At 35.7% G+C, this 24,921-nt stretch overlaps 1 protein-coding gene across 6 annotated transcripts in view; it reads left to right on the plus strand.

The window, feature by feature from the left end:
* nAChRalpha6 (nicotinic acetylcholine receptor alpha6) overlaps positions 1–24,921 on the plus strand; it is a 223,437-nt gene that overhangs the window by 54,611 nt on the left and 143,905 nt on the right. For all 6 annotated transcript variants that reach the window (XM_089074103.1, XM_089074101.1, XM_089074098.1 and 3 more), the window contains exons 3-4: positions 6,536–6,675; positions 13,672–13,716. In XM_089074103.1, the coding sequence (XP_088930229.1) occupies positions 6,536–6,675; positions 13,672–13,716 (185 nt within the window). The remainder of the gene's footprint in view (positions 1–6,535; positions 6,676–13,671; positions 13,717–24,921) is intronic.

Below are 24,921 nucleotides of genomic sequence, written 5' to 3' on the forward strand. Positions count from 1 at the left end.
AACGCGACTGTCGTCAAGTCTTCGTACGAGGAGAACGTCTGTCATGAAAATTTAGATGCGGTCGAATTTGATTTTGCATATAAAACTAGTACCAGGTTACGCGCGATTTGTGCCTCGAGATTTGCAATTTACTATCCGCACGAGATACATGAATAGTAAATGTGTAGATTTGTCATCAGAATTCGTATTCGTTGTTTATCATTCGTGGCAATTCGCTGGCGGATTTTTTAATGAAATCAAAGGGCACGAATTACCATGAAGCATGACTCGCGCATAGTCTGGCGCTAGTTTTACACGTGATTTAAAATTCAAACTCAGCAATAAATATATTCTTATTTTAAGATAGCTTCAAATATATGAAATTAGATTTAAATAACAAAAATAAATTGCTTAAAATTAAAATTGATAGCCCAATTACTGACGTGATATAAATTCGACTGAATGATTCGAGTATAATTTTCAAAATGTAATTTACGCAAATGAGATGATAATTGTATTTCATATCAACATCATATCAGTATATTTACATTTAAAATCTCAAACACGTTGATACGCACAATTACGCAGAATAGATTTTCGCAGACACAAAAATTTTTGCGAGTCTAAACTGTCCCGTTTGGTACGAGGAATATGTCAAAAAGTTTAAAACTGTTAGAGTTAATCGAGCTGTCGTCCACACGTGACCCACAGTTAGGTGGGTTTCTGCGGGTACATACATATTACTAAATGTATGGAGGATGGGGTGCGCACGCGATGATGCCCACGCGTGAATACTCGGGTGGGCGAATTCACGCCGGTATTCAAGAGGGCTGCCATTCATAGCGCGGATTCTGCCGGTGCCTGGAAGACTTAACTGGTTGAGACGATGAGAATGACGTCGGGGCTGTAAAAACCGCCCCTGACGCCATTCTATAAAAGTAATCCTATTTACCTGGTATATAAGTTTATTGAAAGTTGCTCCCTTCGAGGTTGAGTCGCAGTAAACAAAAGGATGAGTGAGGATTATAAAGAATCTCGGTGATAATGACAATGAGATTATAAATTTCTCGAGTATACTGATTCTTCAATTTTTCGCTAGGATACTCGGGGACTTTTCAATAATATGAAATATTTTTTTATACGTTAATATCTCATTCTCAGCGGAAATTATTATCGATAAAAATACCACTCGCATATATTAAATAAGTAATTAAAATGACGAGACAAGAAAGATGTTTTTCGATTTGAAAATCTATACGAGAGAAATTAAATTTATATCAAGTAATTCTCGGGATGAAAAATTTATTTTCGATTTTCGTCAAATTTACTTTCATTCACTTTAGGATCACTTTAGGATCATTCTCAGATAATCACTTTCGTGCCTCCCAGTGCCAGTGTACTGAACACTATGACAATCGTCGTCCATTCTTTATCGCAACCGGTATTTTTATATTGTCGCATGTCGTCAGCAGTGACGTAGGAAGGAAAATATCGCAGCCCCGCGCACGTGTCGAGTATACACACGCGTGGATAGGCACATGATCTGTTCCTTCAAAGACTGCCATCCATGGGGATACTTCCTGCAAAGCTCATGAGCAGTGACGTCGACGTCAGCGAAAAGAACATCCGGCTTCATGTCGGTGCATATTTCGACACGTATTTCGACCGAACGGATTTTATCGACCATTATGTCACAGTGTGTGAGCTATACTTCAACCCCATCTCTTTGCCGCACTCTTGTTTTCCCTTGAATTCTTCCCTTCAAACTCGGTCACTCATTAATCTAAATCGACGTAGACGACCAAATGAAGCTATCGCGGTTCCTTTGTGAACCTCTCTGTGGGATGCCGTTAAAAGGCTCATCCCCCGTCAAATAATGGCATGTTAAGCCTTTCGTAGGCCTGCCAAAAAGTCACGAATGTCATACCTGCTATTTTTGCACGGAATTTCTCGTTTCTTCTCTCCACATTTTAACGAAATAAAAATAATCTAGAAAGAAATTTCACGATAGCAATGGTATTTGTAGCTTTTGTTTTAGTGCGTCCATGTAATGCATTCCTTTTTGTAGCAATTTAAACTGTACACTTTTAGATACTTTCTTCAAGTCGACATCTAGGATAATACTTTTTAAATAGTTAAGTCAACAATAGTGACAAACTTCTTTACAAAGTAGCATTGTTGTCTCTCGCTTCTTCATTCCTTCCGTTTTTCTTTCTTCTTGCTTTCTTAGCATTTCATATTTCAGAAAGATACCTGCTGTACAATCGGAATAATCCTGTTTATTTTATGCTTTTCGCAAAATCTCTCTTTTTTTCATTTATGCTAAGTTGATTTTATTTGATTTATATATTAATTGTGCAAATGTAAATTCAGGTCAGAAAAAACCAGATATATGTAAATTATAAATGTTTATTTGCGTGAAATAAAAAAAAAATGAAGCGTTTGCTTAATTTACACGGATAGCGCATGAAAAACTGGAAAATATTACGCATGAAATAACAGATTATCACGCCTAATTTACAACTTCCCTGTTGAGAATCCCTTCATTAATCTGTTTTATTAATTTCGGAAATGAAATAATGGCGCACCGAGATTGATTTTGTTCGTGGCATTTGCGCGTACGAGGCATTCCCTGTTAACCCTTTTTCCAGGTTAGTGTTGATTTTCAGGAATTGATTAACAGGTACGAGAGAGATAATCTTATTTATAGGATTTGCATAGCCCATATTCTCCAGGTTGCGCCCGACATATGCTTTTCATTATTAACAATTTGACCGTTGTAGCAGTTTAATTCAAGCGATAAAACAGCTTTATGTCCACCGAATGAACTATCGTGAATTATAATGAAGCTTTATTGGGAGTAACGTGAAAATATATGGGAAAGTTGCGGAAGTACCGTTCGAAATGCGAGATTTATGCTCGTTACACACCTCCGAGAGATATACACGATTTAGGTTATGCAGATGGCGAGCAATGCGAACGTTATGCCGGGTAGTTGAAATAATGTGAAAGAAGGATAAGACGTTGTATAAGCTTACGTGCAGTGACAAAGTATGACAAATAAAATGGCATGTGCAGCATTCCGTAAGCAGCTTACGTCTACTAATAGCTAATGTCTCTGCTGAGCACATTACAACGAATAAAAAGCAATTAATTAATCGTTACGTTACTGTTTTCAATTTCATTAGACTAATAGCTTTTCGGGGCACATTCTTGATTAAATTCTCTTCCTCGAATGTAACTCTCATAAATGCCCTTGTATGAGAAAAATATCTCGTTTATCTTTTCCATTAAATCGAACATATATGTAATTTGTATGTAATAATTAGAAGATGTTCTCTACTCTGGTATTGGCTTCTTCTTCTTCCCCGGAGGAGCCATTAACACAAGTTCTCTAGTACACAAGAGTTGCAGCGCACGTGCCCTTAGCTTCTCCTAAGTTCCTCTTCGGTTTTACGTATGCCTCATTAATTACTGCCATCGTCCTCCAACACTTGGCTAAATGGCCATTGCACGATTCGGCGAAGTTGTTTAGTTGCCGCCTCCGTTTCGTTGTCGCTCATTCAAGAAGTTCAAGACAAGTCTCGAACTATATTACTTCCGCGCGAGGGATCGCTAAAAGAGATTCACGCTTATCTGTCCTTTTGGCGGTGCTATCGATTTTTTCAATTCATTAATATCCCTGAACGGCGCGCTGCCTTTCGAAGCGAAAATTGGCCGATAACGCATTGCTGGCTATTTTTTTTTTTTTTCATATCCTACACGATGACGTTTCGTGATCACAAATTTGCGCTCGTTACCGTCAAAGCGGCTAATTAAATGGAGCTTTTTGATTTATTTTTCTGTTTTCCGAGTGAGCGTCCGATAAATCGTTCATTGGACTCGGCCACTGGGAATGCGACGATAAATTATTTTTTACCATAATTAATTGCAATTCTAATAATTTGGCCTATTTACATGGCGCACGTAGTCAAATGGGCGGCATGCGTTCTACGTTGGGCGTTACAAAGGTGATTAATCAACACCGCACGATATTCCTGTAGTGTATAAACTAGAAATTAACGTCGGATCGATACATGCGTAATACATTTGATTGATCTGATTAAGGATCGCATTAATTTCATTTTTGTGCTTTGCTAATGCCCCGGGAGAGAGATGTTCGTTTGAAAATAATTAACCCGTACATGTAAGTAGGCGTAAGTAATTACACGTGTCTGACTAATCCACAGCCACTATTATTCTAATTGAAATAGACGCGTTAGTAACTTAAATCAAGAAAATGTATGAATATGTAACTTTTTCGAATCATAAAATTTGTCATTGTTTTTCTTTCTTTATTCCTATTTAGTTCGCAAAGAAATAAAATGGGCTTATTTCAATTTAAAGTAAAAAAATTTCAAACGGAAAATCAGGCTTTATTACATCTATTGAGAATGTAACTTAAGGAACTCAGGCTTACTCAGGTTCTCACTTAATTGTAGAAGAATACGTTTTAATTGCACGCGAATGGCAATTACCGCTTTAATATTAAATTAAGCAGGAATTTATACGTCGTGAGGCACTTTAATTCTGTGCAAACGGAATACACCGTATTGTATTATGTATATAATGTTCTCTTTCGCCAACCTCCGAAACGACCTCGAATTTCAGACGAACCGAGTTGCACGAAGTACGTGATTATCGGCCGGCGGAATTTGTAACATGATGAAGCGATGAATTCTGGGAGGAAGTTCAGACTCTCCAAGATATCCTAGTACCCCACTCAAACTCGGAATATTAATGTATCTAGAGGGAAGACAAGGCGCGAGGCAAGGCGGGGAGCGGGGGGGGGGGGAGAAAGGGAGTCGGAATGTGATCGCGAAATATTTGGACCGGGCGATAGACCATGTTCCGCGGGCGACGGTAAACGTTTCACGGTGCAATGGTATATTTGTCGCGACCTCACGATACCTCGGCCCTCGTCTTCAATGGGCGCACGTGTGCCGAATTCAGCCGCGGGGCCGACGACCATTATTCTCTCCCCGTGGACGCAGTCCTGTTGCACCTTGTATTCAGTGGCATCGGCACACACCACGAGTCGAAGCCCAAACTTGATCCCGCAGCGGCACGTGCTCGAGTACAATCTGGTTCCCGAAACGGTCCCGGGGATGGGAATGCATTCGCGTTCCCTGTTTGTCGAAGGATTAAAGTAGTTTGCGTCGCGTCTATCGTTCAGCCACGAATAGATTGGAGCCGAACACAAAAGTGGACCGAGCACGAGGCTCACAATGGCCTCGGCGCTCGCGCTGTGCTCCGCGTCGACGCTCCTGCAACTTGGGAACTTGGGAACTTTATAATTGTCAACATACATTAATTCTCTACTCTGATACGATTAGGTCCGCCGAAAGATGATTGATCGCTAATGAATAACATTAGTATTTAAAAATTAAAAAAAAAAGAAAAAAATATATATATATATATATATATATACACTTATTTCAGTTACTCATCAGATTAGTGAACTAATAAAAGATACATTTCATGAGAAAAGTGACATGCAAAGTTATTTTTCGTTCTATGCATATCTTTCATTTAATTACCGTAATTAAATACACAATACTTTTATATTTAAGATTGAGGAAGATATGCAAACGAAAAGTTGTGTCATATTATATTTATTTGTAATTGTAGTACAGTAACTTTTATATTCCAATAAAAGAATTTAATAATATATTATGAAATGCGTCTAGAAATAGCAGGATATAATTTTGTATATATCTACAATCATTCTATCAAATGTAATATTTAGAATATATTCATCAATCAATTAATATAGGAATTGCTTGATTAAAAAAGAATGTTTTATCTTATTATACTCCGTTTTATTTAATGACGATTACAAGTATAAGATATGAGCTCTTATATTCGTATCTCATTCTAGCTAAGCTGTTCTCTGATTATGCAAATATCAGGCTTAATCAAGTCGCTCCCTTTCAGATTCTCGCGGTCTAATTGTAATGACATGAATTTAGCATTTTCATGAATCAGCTGTTTTATTTTCGGACACGAGACGAACACACATGCCAAGTTCTCCAATAAATGAAACTATGTAATTCGATCAATGGAAAAAAAAAGTATAAATATTCAAATACATTTACATTCTAAGAATATTTCATTTCCTACACTATTGACTACTAGTCACTCTGTATTCTAGCCATTCTATAATATGTTTGTTGAAACCAATGAGAAAAAAATGCGTGCAGCTTCTGTCAGAATTAAAAACTGCGTAAATAATTACTTTTTGACGCAAATTGCCGACTGTTTGAAAACAGAAGTAAAAAAAAAATAGAAAAATGTCCCCAGAATTTTATCCATTGTAACAGAAATAATTAAATTGATTTTTTTATGTTTTTTTTTTTTTTGTGGAAAAAGCTGTTATCGAGGGAACAAGAATCTTTTCTCTCGTATCTTTTCGTAAATACGTTTTGACAAGGGTTGCGATTATTTGCAGCTCACATCCTCCTGAATAACGTACGAAGCTTGACTGACATTCGATTTTTCTCATTCTTTATCGCAGAAAGCCTTTGTGGGCGTCACGAGAAACGCTTATTAAATCATCTGCTGGCAAATTATAACAACTTGGAGCGACCAGTTGCGAATGAGAGTGAACCGTTGGAGGTGAAGTTTGGCATCACTCTGCAGCAGATCATCGACGTGGTAAGTTATCTTTCTTCTTACATTGCATATTTGAGATTTATCGATATATTTTGCAGCTACAAAATATATTTATTTGTGATATAAAAATAATAAAAAGAGAGCGCAATAATATGCCTTAACTAACTGTACCTAAACTATTTTAATATTTTTAATATTAAAAAAAAAATGATGAGCAAAAAAAAGAAAAATTGAAACAAAATATAATAGAAATAAATTATTTTTTTTTGTCATTGTAATATATGTAAAGAATAATATTTAACAATAAAAAAAATATATATATATATATATGTTTTACAAAATTTATATGTTTCTCTAATATAAATATTAAATTATAAATTTATAAATTATAATAAATGCATTATAAAATTATTATAAATACATGATGATTGATCAGAATGTATATTTAACAATGATTAATCAATTATATAATAATTAATATTGATAATAACCAGGTTAACAAGAGCTCAAATTGATTATCTTAAATATAATGAAGATTAACACGATTTCGCGAATGTATTCCAAATCTTTAGGGTGAATATCCATTATGAGACGGCTATTTTGCAGCCTCTGTGTGAACCCTCGAGATAAGAAACGCCAAGATTAGCCGTGCAAGTTTTTGCACGTCAAAATATCGGGCTTATCTAAATGAGAGCGTGGTTAAGCAGGGACGAATGAAGCAAGATTGCATTACGTTCTCCATCTTCACTCTCGGTCTCTCTCTCTCTCTCTCTCTCTCTCTCTCTCTCTCTCTCTCTCTCTCTGCGGTTATTTACTTCCATCATTATATACAGCGTACATTTCTGTATATACGCAGTACATAGCGCAGACGTTACGATTCGTAAGAAAAGATCTGAAGACGCGCCCTTAATAAAACACGCTAACAAAACAAAACGAATTTAGCCATGTAGCCGTTGATTCTGTCTTTAAGGAAATTCTTGTTCTGTAAAAAGTTTACTGAATTTTTCTATATAAATTATTATGCAAGTTTTCCGAGAAAAATATATAAAAGTATAATTCGATTTTGCATCAAAAATAAAAATTATTATTAAACCTCATCCAAACATATTGTAATTTAACTCCAAATGTTTGGGTTCGGATGAGAAAAGCAATTCTTGAAAGGAAAAATAGAATATATGTATTTTCTGCGTGCTCAGCAAAGTGTTACTAAATCGTATTTGTGTTACTTTTCGTTCGCAGCAATCGTATATATTAAATTTTAAATATATACCGATACAATTTTCGGTAGCAGCATCCTGTATGCCTTTTTCGTATCTTGATATTTTCTGATGCATGCATATTATAGCGACCAAGCTTGAAATTGCAGGCGTATCGAATGACCAATCCCCAATGGATCAATTGGAGAATAGTCGATAGCGTTCCGTGAGCATTATCGTGATCCGTATAAATAAAATCTCGATTGATCAATATTTGATAGGCGTAACGAATGGACGATATTCAAACGTTCATTAAGGATTTACGATGAGGGAGGTTTTTTCCTCGATCCTCGATTACAATTATAAATTGGTCGAGAGAGGGTACGTCCAGATACTTGCAATTCACTTCGGTTCCGCCAACCTGGCAGGAGTAACATATAGCCGGGATTAAAGAAACCGATCGGAGGTGTTTCCTCTCAAAACATTCTTATGGCCAGAATTAACGGCCGAGGGAATATATCCGTCAGGCCGAGCCCGTTTACGTCACAAGCTTCCGATGTATTTTATTTTGCAACTGTCAAGATTCTACAATGTTTCACATATTTTTCAACCTGTGTTGTGTGCGTGAGTTTGCGCGTTTTGTTTAATAAATAAAATTTAGTCAAATATTTTTATCACTATTCGGATTTTTTTACGCTTTAATGTAAGTTTAACATTGATACGTTTAATTATACAATAGAACGTACTGTTTACGACACGCTCCTCGTCGGAGATTTTCTTTATTTATTCACAAAGGATATGATTATCTGGAAACACGAACTTTTATCTCTTCTTATTCTGGTTCATAATTATTATTATTTTTCATTGTTACAGCTATCGTTATTTTGCACCATAGCTTTCCTTTTAAAAGTTCATACAATCTGATATATTTTCTGTAAAAACAAAAGGTACGCTATGTGTTCCAGACATTAAGAGCGCGGACATTTCCGGAACGAACTCTCTTTCTTCTCTCTAGTAGCAAAACATATTCCATTACAACCCCTGCTCGCCACCCTTTCGTCCGTTAAGTCGCATCGCTCAAACTGACTGGGGTTTTTGCCGTTGCCCTTTTCAAAGTATCGTTGCCTTTGGAAACGACGGGTATCTCTGTAGTTTTTTACTCGGCGCAAGTTGCAACAAGAAATCCGGCAACCTTAATGAATTAATTCATAAATCTTGCAGTGCAAAATTCCTATTCCACTATTACTTTCGAATAAAATCTTTGAACTGTTTTCTTTGTACATATAATATAATTGATATAATTGATACAATATAGCAATCTGATTGGTATCATTTTGAATGATATAATTTTATTTGGAATGTACATAACGCCACTATTAATTAGAAGAATCATGTTACAAATTTTATCGTTTATTAAATTGTTTGTGGAATTGTTATACAATTAAAATTCAATAACGCGTAGTGTAATATATATCTTAAGAGAAGTTATTTTATTTTATCAATATCGTTAATGTACAATTTATTTAAAACAAATGTATAAAATGCAAATAAATAAGCGCGACTATTTAAGAACTATATAAAAAAATGAGAAAAAGTTTGATAATAATTAAATCGTGGTTGGGTTATACAGTATCATTTTTCAGAGATTTTGTGGAATTTAATCAGCTTGTGAAGCAGATAAAGCCAACGGCGAATCGATTATATAAAATATATTAATATTTGTTTAATTAATACGCTGTTACATTCGTATATGTACCTATATAGCTAAAGCTAAATCAAACAATACGTTATATACCACAATCAGTTTTAATTTGAAATTGGTTTCAGCGTAGTTTAATCCCGGTTGAAACCCTTTTCAAAACCGCGTTTTCCATGCTGGTCCCATAAATACGAGAGTACCAGACGAAAAAGTTCTTCGTTGATACATTTAGTTTTTTAAATTTAAACTTTTATTCGATGTTGGAATTGGAAAGTGAGGATCTTTCGTGAAAACGGAGTCCCTTTAATTGGTCACATAAGTGGAAAAGTTCATAATGGCAGGAACCTGCTGTTGGGCAGAACAGAGAACACGCGAAACAAGATCAACAAAACTTTCAACATTCGCAAAGTCGTAAGCTAAAACTCATCATGTTTTTGGGTAATCCTGCGAAATATTATTTACACGACGAATATTAACTCTCGCGATTGTTTCATCAATGTATCAGTAAATATGAATATTTTCCATTACGTGACATTTATGGTAACGACTATTCCGTACATATATAATAATCTATTCCGTACATAATAACAATATCGCGCGATGTTTATTACCTCTCTGACAATATGCATACGGAATATGATATCGTAAGCAACGATCACGTCTTTGTTAATTCCATTTCCATGTTCTTCAGCGTGCTATAAATTTTTTACGTTTCACGATGGTCGTAAACATTTGGTCGCGCTCAGTCGTGACTTTTTCTACTTCCCATGGCCGACGAGACGTTGAGTTATACTACTGTTTGATTCACCGCCACTGCAATCGAACGAGACACGTCTGTCTCGCAGAAGGAAATATTTTCGCCGTTTTTCTGCTTATTGTGTCAAAATTTGATGTATTATTTTTCTAGAAATTTTTGTAAAGTATACGTCTCATAAATAAAAATCACGAAGAGCGGAATAAAAATATATGTTCCGAATTTAATATTATTTTCTTCTTCCTCAAAACACGAGAAAAAACGAATTAACGGGAATTATAGCAACTGCAGATTATTAGCCGGAGATTCAAGGTTTTGTTCGTGTAATGCACATATGCAACTTGTGCATTATGCGGCCAATACACGCGTCGTGAACTTTTTGCGTCGCGACACGTTGCATCGATTAATCACAGCATACGTTGCAGAAACTCCTGTTTTGAAACGATCGTGCCTTTCCACTTGACGAATGTTTATGCACTTTGTCAATGTTCGATGACGTTAATTATCTTGATTAATCGCTTGATTAATCCTCAATTAAGATTTTTCGTCTTTTTATTAGATCATGTAGTGATAAATAATATGGTCATTTTATTTGATTCGACGAATTTATTCCTTGTGGGGAACAATCTATGTGTGAATCTATAAATCCATAAAAATTCAATCCGTGATACATTTCATTGAAATTCATTGTTACATTGCTATTGTCGGTCACGAAATGAAATTCTTTTGCATTTCGATCAGAAATCGCACAGTTTGTGTATCTCCGCAAAGTCTGTCGAATAATGTTGACGTCACGGGGAATCCGTATGTCAATTTTGCGCCATTTCAGATGGAAGCCGTGAAATTCGCACTTTTTTATTCCCCGCTGCTGGATTCCGCTTTGAGCTGAGCTCAGCGCGTCTGATAGATTGTATATCATGTCGACAGTCAGTTTATAACATGAAATATATTACATATAAAACGTACACTGTCTGTTGTGGCTAAAAGCTAGAGAATTTATAGACAACTTGGCAAAATTAGTGCTAGTTAAGAAATCTGGCTTTTCTGCTTATAAAAAGGAAATTAATTTTTATCTATTCATTATAACATCTGTTTGGTATTTAGAAAACATTTGCGATAACTTCGTTAATATCAACCGCGATATCTCATGATTCGTGATGCAACAGAAATTAATTCGTAACATCACTCGTAATTTTGTTCGCATTTACCCAGGCTGACACTACGAGTGATGAACATTGCGCTATACCGTAAGTTTTTAGTCTTTGTCGCAAGGTGCAATTACGTCGCGCCAATGAGTCAGCCATGACAAAACGCATCCGTGTTACTCATACATAAAGAACGTCGACATAGCGGAAGCGGAAGTGTGTCACGAAAAGGCACGACTAGGAGAGAAACGTGCAAGCTGTACGACGGGTATCTTTGTCACGCAAAATCCTTGCCATTAGATTTCATATATACAACAAGAAAATACAAAAGAAAATTCAAACAACAAAAACCAAGGATTATTTTCTTTCGATTTTATTTACTGCACTTTTGCTAAATTCATCAGCATACTTTAGTATGTTTCATGAATTATAATATTATAAATAAATAGAAAATTAATTTAAATCGCAAATATTATATTTTTCAATTTACAATTTTGTATTTAATACATAATATAATATAATTTTATTGACGATAGAATAAAATTCTATGGAAATATTTTTATGATGATGTAAGCTTTAATCATTATTTAATAGAAAATTTACTTAATAGGAAAATTGCAATTTAACTTTGCATTTTTTTTAATATAACTTTTCTCGCTAATTTATTGAATTAATTTTCTGTTTTGTTAAATTTTGCAATCTTACTTTTATATTTACTTTAGATAGAGATTAAAGAATGCGTAACGAAAAATATCCGTATAAATTATTATAAATATATAACAGAATTATAACAGATTTTAATTAAATTAATGAACAATGCAAAAAAGGTGTTTAGAATTTCTCGTGTAAGAAACGCGTAATTGCATCGTATTTTTCATTCAGTGTCAAGATATTTTCTGTGAAGGAAAATTTTCAGGCAGAAAATATTTACTGCTCACTTTTGCTTCTCGATCTTTCAAAAAATTATTCGCCAATTTATTCTCATTTTATATCGTGAAACGATGTCAAATACGCTTGACGAGTAACGATTTCAATTAATACGATTGCCTATAGGAATATGGAGTTTGTCTGTCGGCAACGATGCCGAAAACACATTCGCTTTATCACTTTGAAGCTCTCGATAGACTGAGAGAACGATTCTTTTCGGCCGGCTCGATCAAAGCTACCATTGAGAGAATATTTGTAGCTAGTGATTTGCGGTTATTGGTTATCTCTTTACGAACAAGGATTCTTACGATTCAATGATATTTCCCCGTTATTACTTTTTCCTTTATCACACAATCTTTCAGACTTAGTGTTGCAAATTTTTAGCGTATACTTTGTTTAAATTTCTAGCACAGATATAATAAATATATTGTTTGTATTTTTAATTCTTATTATTTCTTATTTAATTCTTATTGTTTAATTTTAATTCTTTTGTTTAATATTTTACTTATTAATGCCTAGTTTCAATTACATTTAATTTTAAATCATAATAGCCACATATTGATTTGATTTTTTATTCTGAAATTTTACATTAAACATGATATAGATACTGATTAAATTTTTTATTGTTTTGAAAGTTTTTTACGAATACAACACACGTTTTTAAATTATTGAATTGGTATTGGTGATATTAAATCGCACGTCCAACTCATTTTGTGAATAAATATTTGCCGTATGCTGTTTGCTTGCATCGAGTGAAACGTATAACTTAGTTTGCACATCAACGAATGGGATAGATGTATATGTAAAGACATGAACTATGTTAAAAAATATATATATATATAAAATATATGGATGATATCAATAGCATCATCTTGGGATAAATCTTCGTTTGTTTTAAGGGATAATAACGTTCTATGAGTAAACAAAAAAATAAAGCTACATAATAAATTTATTAATATATATTTATATATATATATATATATATATTTATATATATAATTTATATATATATTTATTAATAATTTAGAAAAAGATTTAGAAAAAGATATAAATACTTTATTTTTATCAAACGTTAATTATATATTTTCTAAATGGGTGAACAAATACTAAATCACAGAAATTGTGCACATACAATTGATTATTCTTATATCACAATTGAAGCAGAAATAATTAACTGTAATATGAAAAAAATATTGAAATTAAATATTATTATGTTTTTTAATTATAATTATGTATGATACGATACAATCTACGTATTATAGTAATGCTTATAATATTACTTACATTTGTAAAATAACATTATTCTGTTTTTTGCAGGATGAAAAGAACCAAATTCTTACGACCAATGCGTGGTTGAAACTGGTGAGTAAAATCAATCTTTTTGTTCTCTATAGTTGATTATTTTTTACAAATCAAAACTTTTTATATAAGTTATTTTAATATTTCAAAATACATTTAAAAAATGTTGAGAATAGGTACTATATATTAGACAACTCCAAAACTTTAAAATCTTGAAAACTGATTAAGCATTATTTATAATGATAATCATGAAAAAGTATTAGCGAACATAAAACGTATGAAAAAATGTTATTTGCATGAAACCTATTTATTTGCGATTTAATTTATTCGTTTAACTCTTGCTCAATAAATTTGGCAAAACTTTGTATCCTCGACGGAAAAGAAAAACATACAGTAATGGATGCCATCTATTACAAACGTCCATTACAATCGGTACGTTTGCACTTTTAATGATTATTAGATAAAAAAATATAAAAATTAAACTTGGTTGACAAAGCAAATTAAGTTTTTGCAAAAAATACATTTTTTCGATTATATATTACATATACTCGAATGGATTTACAAATGTTAAATATAGTTCCATCCGTAGATTCTTATAATGTACATCTTGTAATTGTATATTACGTTGGAACAAATGACACGTTGAAAATGCGTTTGCGGTAATTCTCTCAGCGAAATAGCCAGTTAGCAGAAAATCAATAACTATTCCGGTTACTTTTCCATCGCCTACGGTCTTTTCATTTATGAGGATGCGTTGTAATATCGCTGATAAAAAATACATCTGTCGTCGTGGCGCGCACGACAAGGCGAAAATATGAGATGTAAAAGATGCAGTAAAATTTTGAATAAGTATATCTAGTTGTGTTCGGTAATTATAAACAAATGTAAATCAGATAAAGCATGAGAGATTAGTAACGTTTTTGTTTTTTGCTATGAAAATTTTGAAAGAAATTTTGAAAGAAAATTTTTGAAAGAAATTTTATTGGATAGTTCCGTCAGAGCTATTTGTCCAATATTTTTTATTTTTTATTTTTTTTTATTTTTAATAATCTTCAGGAAACCAGGAAATTTATAAGATTAGAGAGATTAGGTTGAAATTTTTTGTATTGCGTTAACTCGCAGCTGCTAAATTTTGTTATTTTAAATTTTTTAAATTAAAATTGTAAAGTTTAATTTTATTTTTAAAATGTTAACGTTAAGTAATCTAACAAAGTAGCCTTGATATAGTTTTATGCCTAATATAAAATGTAAATAAAATACGTTGCAACGCAGCAACGTAGCCATTTTATTCATATTAATTACAAAGACTATGTGCAAACAGCAAAATTTTTATTGACGTTCTAAAATTAAATTAAAAATTTATATTATATTCACGTATAAATAAGTTGTATACGGCAAATTTACAGATTTATTCGCTATTTATTACCGGTTGAATCGCATGAGCGAGCAATCAATAAATCAGAATGCGCGAGAATGTGGCGGCTGCTATTGTCGCTTCGTCTTCTTATATGCATCGACTGTATCGAGCATCCGCGCTAGGCGACCGCTTCTTTTCTATCTCGCTAAGAAGGTGCTCCGTGTTTCCCTCGGGTGTAAAAAAAAACAAGGTGAGAGCAAAGCACGGGAATAAGAACGTGAGAATAGACGGGTAAAAGAGGAAGCTGTAGTGTAGGTAGGAGTACGATAGGGATGAGTTCGAGAAAATCGAGACAGCAGAAAGATGCACTCCGAGGCCACGATTCTTTCGCTATTTTTCTCTCCTTTCTCTTTCGCTTTTCTCATATCCTCGACAGCAAAATGTCAAGTATATGTTGCTCCTTGTCTTAATATCTTTTATAGGACGTAAGGGAACGATACGAACTGTTTACATGGTGTACGTCACTCAAATCTTCGGAAAATCAAAATTTGATGAATCCAACGTCCCGAACGCAATGATATCTTCATAAATATATTTCATCCGTCGTCTCTTTCTTCTGCCGTAATATTTGGTCGTGTTGATGCGTCAAACCTTTTGCCCACGAGTAAATTATCTTTTATGCGGCTGGCGGACGGTAATTAATTATTTACTCTGCATTCAACGTCTACCCAACGAACACGAGATAATCCTGGACTTTTTCATCGCGAGCTTTTCGCAGTTTCGTTGATGGCTTCTGAAAAAGTCAGTACACATCCTGGCCATTAATTAATTTGGGATTTCATGATACCATTCTTAGTGTATCTGCATCTCCCTGCCACTATAATTCTTATCCCGTTCGTATATCACGTGGTGTCGATATTATCTTCTGAGTTTATAGCCAATTTATTGTCTTGAAGAAATCGATTTCTGATGAAGAGAAACGAACTCCCTTTCACCTCTTCTTTCCACCTTGATGAATCTTTCATCATCATCTTCTTTTCAACTTCGTTCTCGATTCTTTATCTTCCCTCTTCTATTCATAGATTCTGATTGTATTTTTTTAACCATATTGCTCTTTTTGCTCGAGTTATTCTGCCGGTAAAGAACAGACAGTTGGAACAAAATCAGCAGGCAGCTGTGAGTTCTTCTCGGTAATATCGAGCCAAAAGAGAGAAAGCGCCCGTAAAGGACTTTTCATCGTTAATTCATTAACGCGAAGCTCTCGGCATTTACGGAAGTAAATCACCAATACTAATTCCAATTAGAATTTTAATCAACCCCAAATGCGGCAATATGCGAAATGCGTCTAGAAGAGAGTGAGCAATACGAATTTCAAAACGGTATTGTTAAAGCTTAAGTTAAAATGAGGACTTCATCCTCGTCTTATCAGTCAAGATAGGATCGTTACTTATCGCATAAACCGCCTTCAAGATAGTCAATCAAAACTTTCAAATTCGCTAAACTAAATGGAATTTTAAAGCAGTACTTGGTAACAACCTCACATATATTATGACATTTAACGTATTTAACAGTTATGCGATGATAAGACTGAGTACGGTTACCGCGTTATTATTGCTGATGAACATGAATATGTAATATGACAGCATCTTTAATGTATTAGGAAAATAACTGAAATATATATATGCACATATACAACATATATCAATTTTTTCGAGTCATGCTACCATTTGATTCGCTAAGTCATTATCTCAAGTATGTTCGCAGATCTGCAAGAAAACATGATGTTTCGAGTAGCGCATCTCTTATAAAATTTGTTATTTATCAAGCCGGACTCTTTCATTTTGTTGAATAATTTATTGACAGATAGCCGATATGCAGCTGCGGTTTCGAAGAGAGGTTAATAATATAATGCACTTTACTCGCGCGAATTCATATTGGAGCAGCGAATGGATCGAGATAGTATTAATCGTTCCAAATCTACGACGAATAGGCCGTTACGAGGCCGTAAGAGAAGAGATGTTTCTTAATATAATACTCGTTTTGCAGATTTTAATATCGATTTATTATTACATTACGTCAACCATTTGAGATTGAAATTTATTTAAAAGATCATTTAATGCTTTATCTTAAAGATGATAAACATCTTCTAATTGTTAGCTGAATTTTTTATGTATTAAAGCAGAATTTTCAATCATTTTTCAAGAATACACTAATATTATTTTTCCAGAAATAATATTATTTTTTATATACAAATAAAATTGAAATTATTACTTATTTAATATAATTTTATTAGCGGATTTTTTATAATTAATATTAAATATTATAACAAAGTTTAAATTCGCTCACTGTAACTGGACATTGTACTCCTGTTAGTTATTAGTTTTTAATCTCTCTTTCTGATATCTTTTCTATTACACGTAACACTGGGGAAGGCGACAATAATTTTGAAATGCAATATCCGCACGTATTATCTCGCGGGCGGGTCGCCAGGCGAGAGACACGAGAGAGCACTTTTCGTGCTCTCGGCGGGGCCGAGATATACAGTTGGGATTCGTCGAGCGGCGTCCTCGATTGCCGGGAATAACGCAGTTGCGACGCGGCGACAAAGTGTCCAAATAATTGCACGTGCGCATCCCCCGACTCGCGGGAACGAGATCAGCGACGATATCAGTTGCCTTTGCGTGCGAGCACAAAGGGCCGACTGGAGACCCGACGAGGAGGGAAGGCGGAGGAGGAATCGAGGAGACTGTAACGTCATCACACGTAACGTCATCACGTACGAACATGTCGCTCACGTGTTGGCACGACGTAGCAGCGCTAAAATGTAGTCGGAGTCGAGAACGTTGTCGCGACACTCGCGTTTCAGCGCGAGGAACGTCGCCGCTACATCATGCCTCTCGTTGCGCTGGCATTTTAGATCAACCGCTTCGTTGCGAGCAATCGTAGAAGCAGCTAGTTACGTCTCTACATCTCGTAGCGAGTGATTAATCCACATCCTTGAATATTTATCCACATTGTAAATTTATTTAAGCATTAGGACGGAGTGATACTTGACGCGTGTAATAAATGTAATGGCATTTAATGGCGTTCGATGACTTTGATGATCAAAGTTTCTTTTTTGCGAGTCATCACATCATGAATTTTTTACCTGTTAAATTTCAGTTTGATTTGTCGCATGCTATTTTGTTATTATATTGATGTTATTATACTTTGTAGTTATGTTTGAATTATTTGATATTTCACTTGCACGCTGGCGCCAGATTTTTGAACGGATTCACGGAAAAATTACGGCCACGCCTTTTTGCAGCTGTCAGACCGAAGTACTTAGAAAATTGAGCGGATAATTCTTGAAGCGAAGTGCCCGGATAATATATTAGGGCAAGGCAAGGTAGAGAAGAGGGTTGCTCTCAAGATTAAATTAAAACTTGGATTACAATTCGAGAATGGAGATAGCGAGTTTGTTAGCATGATATTTTACGTTAGTCGATATTTTCTTAAATACCGCTTATCGTGAAAATCGCAGTTAAGCATCGTTATTCAAGAATTTAACGCTATTCTATTTGTATATGATAAATGCGAGTAAATGCGATAATGTTTCCATGGCGAAATTAATAATAGTATTAATTAGCTTGTTACGTTTTTTGATAATAAATATAGTTGATAACAAACGGCTAACATTTTGATAGTTCACATATGCTATCGATTGTTTAGATTCACTCTCAAATTTCTTATCATACATCTCTTTATCGCGATTCTGATGGACCGTTCAAGTCCATTCCGGGATTCAATTTCGGAGTCGGTAAATCAACTGTCAGTAGGTCGGCGTCAAAGTTTATCTTGATAAATGCCCTTGTGGAGTGACTCAATGAACAAAAAAAAAAAAGAAAAAACTCTGAAAGCGATCCTCGCGAGAACTACGCAAAAGTGTCGATAATTATCTCTCTCTCTCTTCCTCCTATTCTGCTTTTTCCAATCGGGCCCTCGGCAGCATCCGACATCTTTTCTCCATGTTCATTCGATATTCATCGAGAGCTGGCAATTTTAGTTCGATATTCAGCATCGAGAACTGGCAATTTTAGTTCACTGGACTCCTTGTTGCGCACTCACACTTCATGCGGGATTGCATAAGGGATAGATATGTAATTTGAGAGAAAGGTTACCAGAACAAAAGAGAACTGTTCTAAAATTGAAATGACGGATTTTTGCTTCATGATGGATAAAACCTAGAGAGAAAGGAATAATCTGGGAAAATACACACATTTTAAAATATTTCAATAAAGAAGGAATAAATTGTATGTACGCATATAAAAAGTATGGACTGCTCCATTTCTCTTGAGTTTGGCTCGTAAGATATTGAAACGATCCAAAAAGTTTGTATGAAACAAGAAAGTTTTCCTCGAATTTACGTATCTAATATTTTGTGTATGACATAGAAAGTAAATAGATAATAAGCAATAATAGTTTCTCTCTTGAGGTGTCTGACCGTTATCACCTCAAGGAAATATAATGAAAGTAGAGGAAAATTAATGGAATATCCAGGAACCGCTATCTCGCGGCATTGTAATTTTAGCTTTTTAATCTCGGGTGTAGACACGACGTCAATCGCATTATGGCGATCCTTCGAATGAAAGACGTGAAAGAGATCGGTAAAAATCCCGGATTCATTTATCATGATAAATCAGACTATACCTTGCGTTCTTTTACAGCTTAACAGATATATACATACATGTGTGTGTGTGTGTGTGTGTGTGTGTGTGTGTGTGTGTGTGTGTGTGTGTGTGTGTGTGTGTGTGTGTGTGTGTGTGTGTGTGTGTGTGTGTGTGTGTGTGTGTGTGTGTGTGTGTGTGTGTGTGTGTGTGTGTGTGTGTGTGTGTGTGTGTGTGTGTGTGTGTGTGTGTGTGTGTGTGTGTGTGTGTGTGTGTGTGTGTGTGTGTGTGTGTGTGTGTGTGTGTGTGTGTGTGTGTGTGTGTATACATGCACATCACAGAGTGGAAGCCACAATGGAGAAGGCGACTCCTTGAACACGATAAAAGAGGAAAGAATTTATTACTACATTTTACCAGTTCTTAATAGTCAGTCTTTACTTTGTGAATCTTCCTCAATTTATAAGTCATAAAGAGTGCGCTACAGATAGCTCAAACGCAGATGTAAAAGGAGCTAAAGCACAGTGAATAAAATTAAAATAAAAGCTATATAAATCTACAAAGCAATTCTCTGTACAGACGTAAATCTCGAATAATGTCTGGAATTTATTAAGATATCTTTTAAATGATTAATTTCATTATATTTCATTGTATACCAGTGTTATTACAAGATATTTAAATACTCCTTGCTACCACAATGTAAAGAGACTAAATTAAATGATAAAGTCAAAATTAGTACGAGATATCGATCAAAACGATCATAGATGAAAAATCAACGAGGAACTTGGGGACACTCTCATATAATCTGACGCGATACTCATTCGCGCGATTTCATGTTTACGGGGACATATATATGTTATTTTTGTACAGTTCACACATTCTCACGCATTCGTCGCTTATCGCGAGGCGAAATAATTCGCGCGCGTTAATGGTTTTCGCGGTATTTGAATCGCTGAACGTCACAACGGTGATACATTAATCCGACTAACGATCCCCTTGGCCAATTCCCGTCTAGCCGATGATAAATTTTAATGTCATATTAACGGCATCGTCCTGTTGCCACATTATCAAGTATGTCTGCCGTGGGTGTCGCGAAATTGCACTGTTATGGTTTGTCGTTAAGCTCGCGTCGCTCATGTAATGCTACGCGTAATCGCAGACAATTAATCACTGTTACAGACGATAGCTCAGCATTTTGCTTAGCACTCACTCGCGCTGGTACTTCCTTACCGTTTTACTGGAAACGTGACGTGATAAAGTGTACAACGGTATATTTCTCTCCTCTCAATTGCAGTGTCATCAAAGAGACTCGTTGTTGCCTATGATCAGAAATGGCTCGAACATTTCCCGGAATAACATACAATTCATCTCTTCCCTGATTTTCCTCTCGTTTTTTTCAAAAAGGGCTCATGTTAATATAAAACGTCAAAGCCAATATTTTAGCTACTTCATCACAGAGAGATTTGATGCATGATGTAATTACTAGATGTAAGCAAACTGATGCCCGTGTATTCGTCAGTTGCGAAAGCAACAACGATAAGATCTTTCGGTATCGTTCCGATTTAATCCATCCAGGAGGAAGAAATTGTTTCATCTACCTTCCATCGTGGTAAAACGCACGATGAGAAAACTGCTAAGTCATAACTGAGCATCAATTTATACTCTCGCCGAGCACCCGCAAAGTTTCTTACGAGGTATCGTTAGGCAATGGCGACTCGCCAAGTAAAAGTGCCGCAGAACCGAATGCTTTTACAAGCTCGCTCCCGCGTTTCATAAGATACACCCACGCGAGTCCGACTGTTTCGTTCGTTCGTGGAAATACCACGTTGTGGCAAAGCGCAAACGACTCCAGAATTTCAAAGTTCTATTTGGAACGTATGCGATGTTCCTTTGATTCCAATTACACGACCGGTCAATCGGAACTAATGGAACAAAATTTTGAATTACGCGGGACGACGAAAAAGAAAGGTGCAGTATCCTCGTTTTCTTCCCTGCATCTTGCTTGCAGCGTGGCGTTTTTCCCGGGCGTGGGCGTCGGAGCGTCAAACGCAACCCGCCTGTGGCGGGTTCCAGAATATAAATCAGAGTAGATAGATACTACGGGCGTGAGCTGGATATCGAATTCGTGCTCAAGATCGCGCTGGAAAAGAAAGTTGAAAAGCGAAAGGCGATTGTGCAAAGAGCAAACACAGCAACAGGTTTTAACAGAAATCTTTAATCGTTCGGTTATCGCGCCGAAAATTTCGATCTTCCACAGTTCGATTATAACGGCTCGTCCGTCCTTCGTATTTCATTTACTATTCCCGTCCGGCTGTCTCAGTTCGCGACGACATTCGGTGGGGCCGGTGTCTCCTCGACAGTAAACTCATTCCGTAAGCGATTAAGTCGGAAGTTCGTTTGATGGACTTTTGATTGGCTACCGCGCGAACGCTCCGTGAATTCCGGCGAGCCCGACAATTAGCGGAGGAAAATCGAGAAAGATAGACGACACCGTAATCTTTGTTAAGACAGGTCGAGTTTCATTCCGGGATGCGCCTGTACGTTCTAAGAATCCTTCTGGAATAATGCGCACGGAAATGAAAACGTGATAAGGCTTTCTCAATTAGTTGCGTAATATTTTCAAATATATATGATAAGCTACTCTTAACTGAGCTAACAGCTAATTTTGTATACATATGTGAGAAAAATGAAAAAAAAAAAGGAATTAGCAACCTTTAAGTAAATTATGATAATACGTGGAATAGAGTAAATTAGAGTATATTTAATGTATAAGAATATACAGCAGTCGTTCATGCATATTCATATTTAGAAAATAGAGGTATACAAATTCAACGAATATGCAAATCTGTTGCTCCTGAAGCATAAAAGTTTAAGTAGCATGGCGGTTATTTATCAGTTTACTACAGTCTCCTGAATCTTCTGAGTTCTTACAGAGCTCTCTTTTTCATCGAGAGACGCGACGGCAAAAATATATTTTCATTTGAAATTACTCTCCTCATCTTTTTTATTTTTTTCGTCTAAGGTGTCACCGGCACAGTTTATCGCGCCATTCTTCTCGACAGCCGATAGCTGTTGTTGAGAACTTTATTCCCTTCGCGTCCGACTTATAACGCACATAATTCCTCGTTGTAGCTTTATATCTCACGGTAGGAGTAAGTTGGCGTAAAGGCGCGACTTCTGATAAAGCATTGCCGCCTATCCGGGAAACATTTTACATTTAATGAAATATAAATCGCCGGCTCATCGGCATTACCGTCTGTTTCTCCGGCACGGAAATGAAATATGCGTGGGCAAAGCCATGCTCGGACAAATATTTACATATTTCCTAGATTTATCATCGCATGGCAGAAAGTTTTTTATATACGCGATACGCAGCGCTGGCCGCGACGCGTCGAACGCGAGATATAATATTGTATGCCGCGTTCGTAACGAGAAACGGAGATCGACGTTAGGAAGCCGCGCATTTTACATACCGCGGCAATATGAATAATAAAATATTTGTGAATGAGCGAACAAAATTTTTTAGGGTATTTCTGCCGCCACGACGACGCCGTCGCAACGATATGGCGAGGATAAAGCGCACGCGGGAATGGTGAATGGAATGACGGACAGCCGAGCTGCTTGCCAGCTTGTCAAATGAGTAAACACAATGACGGATAGAAATATTAAAGTCCCGACCGCGAGCGACTATTTTTTTTTTTTTATTTTAATAGCACCGTCCATTTTTTTAATAACGGATGTAACTCTCTTTGGCTGATGAAAGTTTTAATGGAAGCAATCCCAAACACACAAAGGATTAAATCACTATGGTCGTTTATATTTCAAGCGGCTGAGGGATGTTTATCCGATGACACAGGAACGTTTCATTTGGAATGTGAATACTATCGAGTATTCGATGACGTTGACCTGATTCGGACAAGATCGCAAAATCATTCTACAGATTCTCGATTTCGCGATAAACCGTGGCGCCCTGCGCATTTCCGCGCAGTTGAAAGAACTATGTGTTAGTTAGCAAGCCAGACAAAGAAACAGTGAAAAGCCGATCTCGATGGGAGTATGTTTATGTCGACGCGAGACTATTTATCCGACTATCGGTTAACGATCGACGACGTCGTTCAGCAGCCCCGAAGGACACCGATAATACACGGCCGACCAGCAAAGATGCGTTTATCACTCGCTTACCAAGGGTTAACTCCGTTTGATTCTTTGTAACGACTGCTACTGCCGGTGAATTACGTTTATAGCTCGGCAGAGACACTAAACGTGCGTCTTCAGAAAGCACGCCATGTATCTACGTGAATCTCACGTACCTCTCGCGGTTGATTATATGGGACGTCTCTCGCTCGCCACATCTCTTCCTCTTCGTTGAATTTGAGATGGATCTTTATTCAAAAACTTGATTATGCTTCTTCAATTTTAATGAAGTGAAAAAAAGACGATTTAAATATTCTATGCCATGAGAAAAAACTTTTTCCTTTGCGATTATAAAAGAACACTTTCCGCTATATCATATTCAAATCTTGTTAAAACCTGTAATAAATATTTAAAATATTCCTGAAGAAAGATATGATTAAAAATTATTCTTAAAATTATGTAATATAAGTCAACTTTATGAGTGTACACTAATCTAGCATAAATGTTCCCTAAGGAAAAATTTAACCTTTTTAAAGTATTTTTTTATGTTTTTTATAGCCATTATGTAAAAGATCCCGACATACATACAAAGCTTTAAAAGAGCACTGCAATGCAGACTAAATTTATATATTTCTAAGCAATGTTTTAGAATTTAACAAAAATGAAAACATATGATAATTTTGTTCAATTGAATCTACTCTCCGATGTCGAGAGCGATCGGTATTCATTCGCTAAAAAACATGTAAAATAAGATTTAATCTCTTGATTAAATATTATATATTCTACAAAAGATACACAAATCATATGTAATAATAGCTTTCCATTCCGCTCGTGCAACGTTCTGCATTCGAAAATAGCGCGGAATCGGAAAATAAAAAAACTTACAGTGTTACATTTTTCTCGATAAAATGTCTTTCCGACTACTTTTCAATTTTTTTTTTTTTTTTTTCAAACCAACGCACTCGTGTGTCATTATGTGGAAATTGAAAGTATCGACATAGGCGCAACAAAACCGTTCATTACGACGCGAGATGCCGTAAAACGGTGGCCTCGCATTGTCACGTGCTCGCGCGTGTTTCTACAAAGCAATTTCAATTTGCGAGACACATGCAAGCCGGGCGTAGCTCGCCGATG

Source organism: Pogonomyrmex barbatus, unplaced genomic scaffold (genome assembly GCF_055798465.1).
Source record: "Pogonomyrmex barbatus isolate J1 unplaced genomic scaffold, ASM5579846v1 scaffold16, whole genome shotgun sequence".
In the NCBI taxonomy this organism is placed as follows: Eukaryota; Metazoa; Arthropoda; class Insecta; order Hymenoptera; family Formicidae; genus Pogonomyrmex; species Pogonomyrmex barbatus.